Source organism: Nuphar pumila, chromosome 13 (assembly GCF_984573655.1).
Source record: "Nuphar pumila chromosome 13, dmNupPumi1.hap1.1, whole genome shotgun sequence".
Taxonomy (NCBI): Eukaryota; Viridiplantae; Streptophyta; class Magnoliopsida; order Nymphaeales; family Nymphaeaceae; genus Nuphar; species Nuphar pumila.
Window position 1 is genome coordinate 16,900,311 of NC_143261.1, and position 13,905 is coordinate 16,914,215.

The 13,905-nt window shown below is 39.3% G+C and overlaps 2 protein-coding genes across 2 annotated transcripts; both read right to left on the bottom strand.

Annotated features, from left to right (window-relative positions):
• Positions 1-3,154: 3,154 nt before the first annotated feature.
• Positions 3,155-5,071, bottom strand: LOC149817930 (uncharacterized). The gene is made up of 2 exons (XM_089984720.1): positions 5,025-5,071; positions 3,155-4,933 (listed from the first exon to the last, which is right to left on the bottom strand). Exon 2 carries the CDS (start codon positions 4,356-4,358, stop codon positions 3,384-3,386), a length of 975 nt encoding a protein of 324 aa, XP_089840846.1. The 5' UTR covers positions 4,359-4,933; positions 5,025-5,071; the 3' UTR covers positions 3,155-3,383.
• A 354-nt stretch (positions 5,072-5,425) lies between these two features.
• ATA1 (TAPETUM 1) lies at positions 5,426-12,454 on the bottom strand. Its single transcript, XM_089986120.1, has 2 exons — positions 11,895-12,454; positions 5,426-6,218 (listed from the first exon to the last, which is right to left on the bottom strand). The coding sequence occupies exons 1-2, from the start codon at positions 12,452-12,454 to the stop codon at positions 5,426-5,428; spliced, it is 1,353 nt and encodes a 450-aa protein (XP_089842246.1).
• Between the last annotated feature and the right edge of the window lie 1,451 nt (positions 12,455-13,905).

The window sequence follows — 13,905 nt, forward strand, 5'->3', positions numbered from 1 at the left end:
AGGACACCTACAATGGCCTAGTGTATAGGTGCTTAGGCAGGTCCCTAGATAGGGCCATGTCTATGATCGAATGAATTTACCGAAATAGTTTATATTTTATTATAACATTTCAGTGCATTATGAAGCTGATTTCTGCTTCCTCTAAAACACACATGAACACGAAAAATACCTAATTTAGTAGGTGTTTTCTACAAATCAAGCTATGGTGAATACACATGCAAGTTCGGATTAAGCAAACACCTGCAACTATTTTGTTGGAACTGGTTATGATGCTTAGGAGAATAAATTGTTCAAGCACACACATGTAATTTTTTAAAAATATTTTATCAGAATTTGACAAACTTTATATCAAAATTTTCCCCAACATTTCCAACATTTTTATAGATTTCATTTCTTATAGTAAATTTATTAAATTTATATGGGTCTCTAGGCGGTAACCAAGGAGCAGTGCCAACACCCGGATGTTGCCTAGCACCACCTTTGACAATGAAGCTGACAATTTTGTTCTCCCTTCATGGTCCTAGAAATTTGATGCTAATTCAAGCTTTCATCACACTCCAAAGCACATAGAGAAGAATGTCTCTCTTAAGTATATGCTCATAGAAAATGAATAGCCACACTATCACTTGCATCTGCATTTACTATAAACCACCTATAAGAGTTCACATTTTCCAAATATGCACATGAATAGAAAAATGAGAAAAACAAGCTAAGTATCTCTTAGATTAATAAGTAAACATTAAAATATTTACATATGCTGATTGAATGAATTCTTTTTTTAAGCATATATATATATATATATATATATATATATATATATATATATATATCACGACTCCCTGGGGGCAAGGGTAAACCCACAGAGTTTTATGCTTCCAGGACAGCGATCATAAGTACGACAGGCAGAGCCAGCCTGGCTAGGTCTCTGATCTTGGGGTGGTTTCTCCCTGTAAATATTAAAAAAGCATCTATATAGGTTATTCCATTGCACTCTGCCGCTTGCATTTGTTGCTTTAGGGAAGGAAACCAAAAGAGACAATTGCCTTTATGCTTGATGAATTACTATGCCACTTCTACCTAAACTCATTGTGTAAAGCTATATTGTTCAAGAATGTGGTGGACAGGAAACTAGCCGCTCTTTGTAATTGAAGATGCATTTACATAGAGGAACAAGTTCCAAACAGTCTCCCTCGATTGACCATAGCTTAAATTGATATAATCATTTTGAGGAGACTTTTCCAGCTTTGAATAAGAGGCATGGTTGTTTGGCCTGTCTACAAAACCTTTTCTCTGCACCCATGTTATGAACTTACATGATTTAATGCATTCCAATACAAAATTTGCTATTCACCTAGTACTGAGACAAGATTGAGACAGCAGTTAACATAACCTGCCACATGTTAAATGTCTTTTATCATTTAATATAAATTTTCAATTTCTTCAGTTTTTATATCTTATTTACTGTCATGTTTTTCAATTCTTCATAAGGATTGAACATTGGAATGTCTCAAGGGTCATAGCTCAAGCCACAGTTTGCTTTTTGCTTTCAATTTTAATTAGTTACTCCACAATGATTATATGACATAATCAAGATTTCAACAGAACTATTTGCATTCAAACAAGATTATTATTTGACATATTTGTTAATCAAATGTTACCAAAACATTTAATAATTAGTTCTCTATAGAATGTAGATATCAAGTCAGGGTAACGATGTCAAAGTAGCTCATTCAACTGCATCAGTAAACAGCAGTTGCCATAACCAAAAAAAAAAAGGGCAAGAAAAAACATATTGAGCTGCTCCTAAATACTCATGGATCCTACAGGAAAAACAGACACCCCTTAATGCACTATACTAAGAGAAGTGTACCAAATGCCAGTTGTGGAAGTGAAACAGGAGGTTGTGATGACTGTAATGAAGTTCGTGACAGAAAAAAGGACCAAAATGAGGAATGATATTGGTTGGTAAAGTATCATACCTCATTCAAATAACCACTTCGCTTGTTCTCATTGACTTGATCCAATTGGCATTGTAAAACATAACGTATTTAATTCGTGTTAATTCGTAGAGGTGTATCCATCTCCATACAAGAAAGACATGCACATTGCACCTACATATTCTAGGAAAGCTATAGTATGAAGCTAACTAGCTATCAGAAGCAGTGAACCACGGCAGGTGTAGTGCTTTAAATTGATCACAAGTATGCATGTATATTATTACTTGAAACAATGAAAGTTGAAAGAGAACACGTAGGCTTGGTCCTACAAGTTAGAAAAGGTCACCACCTAGAACGGGTGTGATTAGGGTATCTCTTCATACAATGTCAAAAGCACTAGGTAACACCTATGCACTTAGGCACCTAGGCATTGAACTCGGTTAAATTAAAATTTTAAGTGAAAACCCGTGGAGTTCTTCTACAACTTCTTTTACATAGGCTCATCCACTTCCGAGGAGGCCTGACTTCTACACCCTTCTTTCTTTGAAAAGGAGGTTATGAAAGAAAGGTTTTCAGGTAGGTTAGAAGCTACCACCATTCTAACTGTGGCAATGTTTGTTTTTCTAATGGTAGACGGGCTATCCGGCACAAATGCATTCATGGTATGGAAACCTAGTCGGGTGAGTCAACCTAGTGTCCTGGCCAAATTAAGCCTTGACAGTTTGTGGATCAGTTCATTGGATTGATACAGTAAACTGGCAGTCTGGGTTGACTTGACTGCACCAACGAGTAGACTGGACAGGTTATTAATCACTAAATATTAGGATTTTTTTTTTTACTAAATGATGGTTTTATAATTTGGTAACATTCCATGCAAAAAGTCTATCATTAATGGCCCCTTGGGCACTAATCTAGAGCCCACCATTTGCCTAGGTGCTGATAGGACACTGACTATGCACTAGGCCAGCACCTAGGTTGCCAAAATGTTGCCTAGACATGCTTTTACCAGCATAGATGTCCTTCCAACGGGTACATTGCATTTTTGGAATCAGCCGAAACTCCTAAGCATCTTTGGCAAGTGGGCAGCCGACTAATAGGTATCTTTCAATATGTATCTTCATTGAAAAAAATAATAGAAGAGAGCCAGCAATGGCAATAAACAGAATAGAGATCACTGATATCCAAATGCAAGGTAGCCCACGACCAAATCCATAAAGTTAACAAGCAAATTAAGCTTTTCATTTTAAAAAATCCACATGTTTAAAGATGGCTAAATTAGAAACAAAATAAGTCTTACAACTTAAACAAATAAAATGTAGAAGTACCCCAGATCGTCGCCAAGCACACCAGAATTCAGTCATCTTTCAGAGTTCCGTCGCCTTCCACTCCTCTGCTCAGACATCTAAACAATAAAACAGAGAAGCACCACAGTCCACATCAAACTTTTCAGTTTCGGTGCTTTTTGCTCCTTTTCTCAGACCTGTTCCTACTCCTTCCCCTTGTGGAGTCATAATCATCAAAATCGCTTGGTGACATCCCACGTGCCTTATGCTTCCTACTGCCCTTGTTGTTCGAATCACTCTCAGAATCAGAATACTTTGTTCTTGATTTTCGGCGATGATCGTCATCATCAGATTCACTATCTGAACCCGAAGAGTAATCCCTCCTCCTCCTCTTCTCCTTTCTAGTCTTTCGTTGATTATCTCTACCATTATCCCTATCCAAACTCCTATGCCTTCTCATCCTCTTTTCCTTTCCCCTCCCTCCATCCAGATCCTCACTCTCAGAAGAATCATCTGAAGTTTTTGAGCTCCTCTTCTTCCTTGATTTCCTCCTCCTCCTCTCATCAGAGACTGAGTCAGATTCTTCACGTGCCCCATGCTTGTGTTTCTGGCTTGATGAGCTCTTCTTGGTCGAACCTTTCCCAGACCGTGCTGCAATGATCCTCTCCATCTCTGAATCCTCACTACTATCAGAACTCTCACTTTCGTCTTCGTCCTCGGAAGTCAACTCAGAAAACTCAGCAGGATAATCCTTCCCATTGGCTTTTGGTTTCTCTGGATGCGATGAAACCGTCTGAAGAACATCTTCCTTGATGCTCAAGAAATTCCGGCATTGGTATGTGAGATGACCAACCCGGCCACACTTCTTGCAGGAGCCTCGCGCTTCATCGGCGTTGGAGCCGGTCAGTCGTGCCAAGGCAAGCAATCCTTGGAAGCTGGCATAGGCATTTTCACCCTCCGGAGCAGATGCGGCCATCTTGGAGCCAGATTGCTCGGCTCCAGGCTTGGAATTGTCCTTATGAGGAGCATAGGGATCGTACCCAATCGCACTCTGCCAGATACCATGGGTCTGAAGGGCTGCACTGCTGTGCACCCTGTTGTTCGCGGGCATGCGAACCCTTCCCGCTGTTGCCGGCATCTTGAAACCTTATTTCTACAGGAAAGCCTTTCGAAATTTAAGGTTTCTCACAGGAATTTTCCTTTCTTTGGGCAAAAATGCAACTACTACTCTGTGGTAGATTTTGCAACAAATTGGGGTTTAGAGAAATGAGGAACAACGGGATTTCGCTCCCTCTCGATTCACAAGACAGGGGCGCTACTGCTTGTAGAATCAATGTTGCAGTAGAAACGGGGTCACGTAAATAGCTCGAAACCCTAATTTGTCAACAAAAAGACGAAAAAGTTCCACCGGAAAGAAAAAACGAGCAAAAAATTAGGGCGAGCGAGCGAACTTGATTTTTCTCTCTTGTCCTACCGATGATCAATCTTCAGAAAAGAAGCCCCAGAACATCAACAATCAGGACGCTGAATCAATTCAACAACCATCCAGATCTTGAATCAGGGAGTCCGCTTGAAGAAAATTAGGGTTTCTCGAGAATCCGTAACCTCCGCTTCTCGTCGACGGGAACAAACTCGGGTTTCGAGATCGAAAGGGGGAAATCGACCGGGAGAAGTTTGCCCCACGATCGAAACACCACGATCGATCCCGGAAACCTGAAATTTTTCAGAAGCGAACCGACGAAATCAGGACCTCGAACAAAACCTAAATTTCGAGATTGATCGAGAGAGAGAGAGAGTCAGTCACCTTTCCCTCCGCGTTCGATAGCGATCCGACACCGCACGTCTCCTCTCTCGTTTTCTTTTCTTTTGACGACGTCAAAACGAGAGTCGGTGGGTTCTAGTTTTGCTTCGGATATCCCACCATATCCAAATCCGTCTAATTGGATCCGTTAAAGGAAACCACATCCGACTAATAATCCGATTCGGATTCGGGTCTAGAGTTTTATATCTGAATTCGAATCCATGTGAAGAGGCATTTCTGGTTCAGCTCAGCTCATCGCAAACATAAAATGGTCATGAATTTAACGTGATATGCCGTTAATAACAGGATCTTCATTATTCTTACATGACAAACTAAACCAAATGAAAACTCCAACAGAAGTAATCCAATCCAAGTTGGCTCACAGACTCAATCATATATATATATTATTGATAGATGAAGCTCATTGTAGTATAAGCAGAAGTAAAGCCCCCATCCACCACCAAATTGTGTGCAGTAATGAAGCCTGCATCGTCGCTAGCCAGGAACAGTGCCGCATAAGCCACATCCTCCATGCTTGCACTCCTGCCTCTGAGTAGGCTCCCGGACTCGGCGACGATCCGGCGGACATCGTCGACCCCCATGTCCGACTTTCCGAGAAATTTCCGGTAAGCATCGACCAGCATGTCCGACGGCACGCCATGCGGCGATATGCAGTTCACTCGTATCCCATACGCACCTAGCTCACATGCTGTGCTCCTGGCTATGCCCAGCACAGCCTCCTTTGAGAGGCTGTAGGCATGTGAACCGAGCCCACCCATGAGCGCGGCCGAGCTCGAGGTGCAGATGATGCACCCGCCCTTGCCCCGGACCATGGCACGCGCGGCGTGCTTGATGCCGTGCACCATGCCACACACATTCACGTCCAGTAGCTCCCTCACCTTCTTCATGCTTATGCTGGCAATGCCCCCTGAGGGGCCCGGAACACCCGCATTGTTGAACATGATGTCTAGCTGGCCGTGGCATGTCAGCGCCATGTCCACCGCTGCTTCCACGTCGGACTCTTGTGCCACGTCACAGTGTACGTAGCGCGCTCCGATCTGTCTGGCCACGGTGGGCCCCACATCGTCCAGGATGTCCGCGATGATGACGTGGGCCCCATTATCGGCAAACAGCTTGGCTGTGGCCTCTCCTATGCCTCTAGCGCCCCCAGTTATAATGGCAACCTTTCCCTTTAGCCTATCAAATAAACAAATATTCAATCGATTAAGAAACTAAATAAACAGCCTTGAGTCCAATAAGAGAATACATATTTCATTGTAAACGGTAGATGATCAATGGATTTTTTAAGATATGAGTTAAGTGCAGCAATTTCTGAAAGAAACTAGTTTTATATAAAACTTAAAATTAAGTTTGAGAGAAAAAAAATTTCATCAAGCATGGATTTTCAAATCATGAGATTGAGTTTTTTCACCTCTCTTCATGGTGCTTGTGGCCATTCAACTCCATTTCCTTGTGTTTCTTCACCCCAAGACTTGATTAGATTTGATGACAGATAAATATATAGTGAGGAGTCTTTTGGGATCTGGTTAAAAGTTGATTGATCATGGTTCTCATACTTGCTAACCATCAATTCACCAGCAAATATTCTATTTAGCTAACTACTGCTTTCTCCATTTAAACCTCATGGTTAGCCCATGCAAAGGAGGAGTTACTTTATAAAGCAGAGATCCAGTATTCAGGGTAGGTGTTCTTCGGCCCAACCGATTGAGATCAGGTGCAATATATGATTGCATACTTTTTTTCTGATGATGAGGTCTGACAGGACCAATTGAGGCTGAGATACTGCACCATCATACAAATCTGCATTATTCAATACAGCACAACCAGTTATGGATCAGATAACTCAACTCCAACAGATTTACCAATTTGATATCAAGTGTAACTTTGTCCATATACCAGCTGCCAACTCTGCACAAGTTGGTGCTTGAATACTGGCCCTGACCTGGTGGACTCAGCCAAGTAAGATTGGTGTCTAGGTACACACCTGTCACATGGAGATATCATTTTGGCTATTTGTCGTGGGACACGGCACATGACATGCCCATGACACATGAGGACATTTTTTTATTATTTTAGTAAATTTTATTTGTTTTTAATATAATAGGTTCAATAATGCATATTTTTATTATATGAAAATATTAAAAACATTTTTATTATATGAAAAATGATCGCTTTCCAAAATGCCCACAATTTATCAAATCCGCTAAATGAATAATTCCGCAAGTTCTCAATTTTTTCTGAATGCTTTTACCCCCTCACAGTTGCGAATTTTTTATTTTTGTAGGTTACGACACTAAAAGTTGATGGGCTTGTGAAACTTGTCAACAAAATTGCAATTGATATTGCGATATTCTAAAAATTATTGTGAAAATCATTTATCTTGCAAAATTCTCAAGGAGCATCGCATATTACGAAACTACTAAAAACTTGTGAAAGTCCTATATTGCAAAATTCTCAACGAGTATCCAATGGTATTGTGAAATTTCTATCTATATAAATGACACTTTGATTCTCAAACCCTTATTTGCACGTAGATGCCCTATTTTTGCAGCCTTAGGGTTCTTCTGGTCCCCAACTGATGATCATCAATCATTTCGGCAACATTCTGATGACATTTTGGCTTTGCAAAAATCCTTCATAAACTGCGGTTCATCGGTAGTGGAAAACCCCAAAAACATGGATGACACTTCATCGACGGTGAGTTTTTTCTATAAAAGCATGGGTCATACTTTATTGACGGTGTTTTTTTTTTTGGTAAAAGCATTAGCAGTGAGAAGAACAACAACACATCATTGACATAAGTTTTTTCGATAAAAATATCGATGGTGAAAAAATAAGCAATACTTCATTAACGATGAACTTTTTTGATAAAAACATCGATAGTGAGATCTTATGGTATGGGTAGATACGAAACTAAAAATACACAACTTGTTCGTGAGTATAAAAGTTGATCAGCTAAAAATATGTTCTCATCATAAAGAATGTGAAAGATGATGATGTAAAATCAATGGGGGGGGGGGGGGGCTCCACTCTAATGAACTATGAAGGCCCTTAAGATGTATTAGACGCTGATGATGTTTTCTCCCCATGCAATATATGATCGACTTTATTTTGTAAAAAAATGGAATGAGTGTAATGTATGAGCGACTTTATTTTATTAAAAAATAAAATGAATACAATGTATACGCGACTCCATTTTGTGAAAAAATTGAATGAATCCAATGTATGTGCGACTTAATTTTGTCAAAAAATGATGCTTTGTTTCTTAACTCCTTTTTTGCATCAAAATATCTTATTTTCGCAAACCTTGATTTTTGGCCTCCCTCCAATGATTTTTTTAGCAAATCTTTTACGAATGGTGGAACCAAACAAGAAATTTTACAAGAAAAAAGAAATTTGCATTCCTATGTGAAATTCATGAGGAATTTCGCATCCCCCGTGCAAAATTGCATGATTACTCATAATTTTTGCATTTATAGTGCAAAAATTGTAACACTGCTTGTAAAGTTTGTCAAGAATTTTAGTTTATTGTTTGCAAAATTCCTTAAATGTTTGTAAAATTCACAAAGTTTCACATGCAGTGACACAAAATTTCTTTTCAACATGCAAAATTAGTGTTGCATTAAATGCGATGTTTCATTTTCGATGACTATTTTAAGTGAAACACAAATCGCCAACACTTCTTATCACTATTTTTTTATTCAAAAAATAAAGAAATCCAAATATATATATATACATTCTAGATGAAAATATATTTTAAATGATATTTTATTCACTGAAAAACAATGAACGGGTGCTGAGATACAATCCCAAGAATGTTCCTAAAATAGAAAATGAAGAGGCACAATTGCACCTATTCTAGTCTTTATATGCTATTTTATATCAAGAATTTAAGAAAATAGAAAAAATAATAGAGAAAGATCAAGATGCTAACTTTTCAACATCACTAAGATCACATCAATTGGATGAACAATTAAAAAAACACCTTCTACAACACAGATTGTTCAGTTATAATAGTCTGCAAAATAGTTTTTTGTTCCGATTTTGGGTCTGAGAAACAAAAACCATATATGAGTTTTTGGTTCTAACTCAAAACATTGAGATTTGTGTCTGAGCTTTCCAATAACTATAAAAATGTGAGTTTTCAATGTCGAATGATTGAGGTATAGATATGAGAACAGAGGTTGTTCTGCATATTTTTGAGAAAAATTTTATCAGGGTTACAAAATGTGTGAGGTTCTTACATGAGAAGGGTAAAAAAGTTCTAAAATTTTTGAAAACCAGCAAAATTGTCTATTTGGTGAATTTGGCAAATTGTGAGGCATTTTTTAAAATGCGTCAATTTTATGGTATAGTATGGCCATTTTTCATTCTATTTATTATTTTAATGCATTAAAATTGACTCAAATCTGATGCGCTATACCATTTTTATACCACACCTTATTTCTATGAATTGTGAGTAGTTGAATTTCACGGTGACAAAAATGAAATGTTATGATGTATTAAAAATGACAAAACCTTATAACATACTAAATAAATCATGTTAAACACATCTGTTTAGTTAGATTTACCATTTTATGGCTAAATCTATGCAAACAAGAGTATGCACCATTATAAATATATAAAAGCTAGACTAAGAAAACCCCTTCATCACCGACAAAACATCGCAGTACTGCAGTTGATAAAACCCTTAGGTTCCTCTGCCCACCAGTTATTTTTTACCTTGCGGCAGGGAATCGCTCTCTATGGATTTTGAACTCGTGATGTCCCATCAATTTATTATGACATGAAACTCCAACGATATAAAAACAAGAGACTCTACATGCATAAATATCATGTGTGTATAGTGCTGCAAATGAGTTGGATATTGTACCCAATCCGGCCAAGTCAAAGCTAGGAATTAACCTGGACCACAAGTGGGTCCTATACAATTATTTTTTCATAAATCTCTTGATATTTTACAAATCTTGCAAGAAATTGCCGTTTTAAACTTTGAGGCAATTTCTTGCGATATTATCATGAGATTTTCATAAATCTTGCGATATTTGTCACTATGACCTTGACCACAAGTGGGTCCTATACAATTATTGGGTATGGTCAGGTGTAATTCAAAGCTAAACAAGGCCTAAGGTGGGATCTGCAGACCCAGTAAGGTAGGAGCTTCTAGTTATGGGAGTGTGCTTTGGGCATTTCAGTAAAATATCAAGTATAAATAATTCAGGGATAATCTTGGCATTTACATAAATATGCAAGGTAGCATGACCTTGATGAAAACTATATTGTATTTAAATAAGCATGCAGGGCGAATATAAAGTGCCTCCATGTGAAGTGCCATTATATATATATATATATATATATATATATATATAGAGAGAGAGAGAGAGAGAGAGAGTTTATATATTTGCACCACAGATTGACCTCCATGAGTGAGCCTAGCTGCCCGAGTCGATCGAGCCAAGTTGGACTTACTCATAGGTCTTGGTTGGGTTGCACACACGCTTTGGACTGTCTAGAGGGCCAAGCTCATTCGGGAAGCCAAAAATGTTTCTGGTGAAGCTTTATTATTGTGATCTTACCAGTGTAGATGTTGTTGGCCCTTGCTTCCAAGTTGTAAAAAGAACCCAAAAACTTGATCCACTCTGCACGCTAAAGAGTGACAGCACTTTAAGGAAAGAAGAAAATGCTGGAAAGCGATCTTATGTATTTAGAATATAAATTTCTCCATACACGAAACACTTGGATCACTGGTTCGGGTCGGATATCTGCCAAAATTCATAGACCAAGCCCGACGTGCATGTTACTCGGATCGAGTTCAGGTCGACCCGAAAAGGGACCTGTAAAGAGGCCAATGAGGCTTAGGCCTCGGGGCCCCTGGGCCCAAAAAAATTTTAGGGGCCCATTTTTAAGGCCAATGAGTATTGTTTAGGTAGTTTATATAAATATTTTGTGAATGCAAACTTTATTGTTATTTTGATTCTTTAAAAAAATATTCTGCGGCGCCGCCCCCGAACTCCTACTATTAATAGGGGGGCCATTTTTTCCCTCCGACTCAGGCCCCGTAAAACACAGGTACGGCTCTGCCGAAAAGCATTTGGTTCTGTGCATTTTTTATGCCCACACCGGGGTATCCGGGTTTGGCTCAGTTGAGGGCAGAAGAGGAGAAATGTGACTGCACACTTTTAGTGTGCTCATTCACCTGACCACCCACCATCTTTGAGATTCAGCCTGTCAGCTGTGGTGTCCAAAAGTGTATGACGAGGTGCAGCAGCACAATTTAAAGCGTGCAATCACATTGCACCTGATCTCAATTCAGCTGGGGTTGGGTGCCTGAGACAAACCCAACCCATTGACAGCCTCACAATGCTCTTGAAGAATGCATTTACCTGTATGGGAGAGTTCTCTTGGGAAGGGAGAAACACCGGGAAATTACAAGCAAGTTCTTGATCAAAAAGCATGTATTCCAAAGATAGAGGGTGATAAAGTGCAGCAGCACACTAAAAGTGTACAATGACATTGCACCTGATGATGATAGGGGTGGTGGTGAATTGTAAAATTTCCTTACCTCCATGAACGACACTGCCAAAGAATGAAAAACAAAATTGGAGAAATACAAGTTAAAAGATGGAAATCTTGAATATGACAGTAAATAAAAGAACTAAAAGATTATGCAAAAACTATGACCATATATAAGCGCCCAAATCAATGTTGTGAGAGGCGTATGCCTCAATACCTGAAGTGTACGCCTCATAGGCGAAGCGCACACTCAAGGTATTGAGGCGTTGCATTGAGGCGTTTCAGGCTTGAAACACACGCTTCACTCATGTGAAGCGCACGCCTCAAGTCGAAACGCACTTCGCTTCTAAAGCGTACGCATCTGTGTAGTCCCTACAAACTGCCCCTTTCCTGCCAAAATCCGTCGTCGGGGACAGTGACGAGCAGGTTGGCGCCATTGTCAATGGGCTCCTCCCCATGCCCACATTCACCACCACAACAGAATCCACCTCACCTCCCGGCGACCCCGCCGCCACCTCCTCCTCCACGGCACTCTGCCCGCCTCTTCCCTCGAATTGCAGGACCAAAGAACCACCGAGAATGAGGTTGAGGGTGAGAGGTTCGCCGGAGCTGACCCTTTGGGTTTGGACGGAGACGTTTGGACACCGGCAGGCCCTCCCTTGGAGGTGAAGGACCTGGGGGAGCTTCCCGAGCAATGGAGGCGGTCGAAAGTTGCCTGGTTTTGTAAGATTCTGCCCTCCCACAAGCCCGCCACGCTTATCAGGATCCTCAATTTTCAACGAAAGTGGATGACCCAAGAGGACGCAACATATATCATCGTCCATTTCTTGAGGATTCGTGAGAACGATGCCAGTTTTAGGGTTGGTTTCTCGCTTTCCTTTTATGGTCTGAATTCCCATTTGTTGATTTCATGGCTTAAGCAATCTGAGTTAACTAAAGCGGAAAAATTCATCCTTTGGTTTACTTCCCAATCTCAATTTGGTTGGTTGGTATGATCTAAGTTGGTTGAATTCGAAAAAGATGTTATACCTTTTCAGAAGAAAAAAGGCCTTTTTGGGTTTTAGCATTATGAGTTAGAGTAAGTTGAATTTAAGTGTTTTAATGTTTTTCTAATTCTTTAGTTCTTTCTTTCTTAAATTTTCTTGTGCAGCCTGCTTTCGAGTTCAAGATGTAATTTATCTGACTTATTTAAATGGCACAGGTTTTAGTAAAAATGTAATTTACTTAGCCTGATTGAAGATTTCAGTGGATGTTAGGACATACCCTTAAAGCTTCTGAGCTTTCTTTATGCGTTATGAGATGTTATAATTTGATCTAGAACACCATCAATTAGATTCTTTGAAATACAATGTCTTATGAATTGTCACTCTATATTCTGAATAATCCCATGGCTTAGGAACTTCCCTGTTCTGCATAAGTATGTAAGTCAAGGTGCAGAGTATTATCAAAACAGGTTTTCCTGACTAAGGTTATAAGGCGGACACGAGAACAGTTGCGTTGAGGTTGACCTCAAAAAGATGAGAAAGCTTTTCAGACGCTATTAAGTAGGAAGCTTCTAGTTAGGTATAAACTATACTAAATGGAAAAGAAATGTGAGAGAGCATGCGCTCACTTGAGGGGTATGATTGATGTCGTATTGACCAAAAATATAGGCCTCTTGCAATAAAGTTGAAGACTTCTAAGTCATATTTGCATCATAAATTACTTGAGTAGACAATAGCAACACTGAAAAAAAAACAGTTGCTTTCTGTTGTGCAAGTTTTATAGTATTAGTTTTGCGCTGAAACTTGTTAGTTAAAGGTAAATACTGGTTGTGATAGTATGATAAAAATGTATTCTATGATGTAGGAGAAAATAATGGAGCTTTTTTTGTCCTTTGAACTAATTGAAAGGCCAAAATGATATTCTTTAGTTTCCGTGGCCAATTTTTATATGTGATACATAGTAACTGGGAATGCTTTTTCTTAATTTCTTTCTGAAAGGCCAAAATGACATTCTTTAGTTTCCGTGGCCAATTTTTATATGTGATACATAGTAACTGGGAATGCTTTTTCTTAATTTCTTTCTCCTGAAGTATATAACAAACTCATATATGTATATTTATATTAAAAAACATTTACCAGAGCTATTTTATTAATATTATATATTTTATTATTTTGATCATGAAGCTTACGCTTCAACGCCTCGAGGCTTACGCCTCACTTCATAACATGCTCAACGCCTCGCTTCGCCTCATCGCATTTAACAACCTTGGCCCAGATCAGGATCAGAGTAAACTAGCTAAGATCATACCTCAAGCGGTGGCCCACATCCACATGGTCTCAGGCTTGTGGATAGGGAGCTTTCCCCC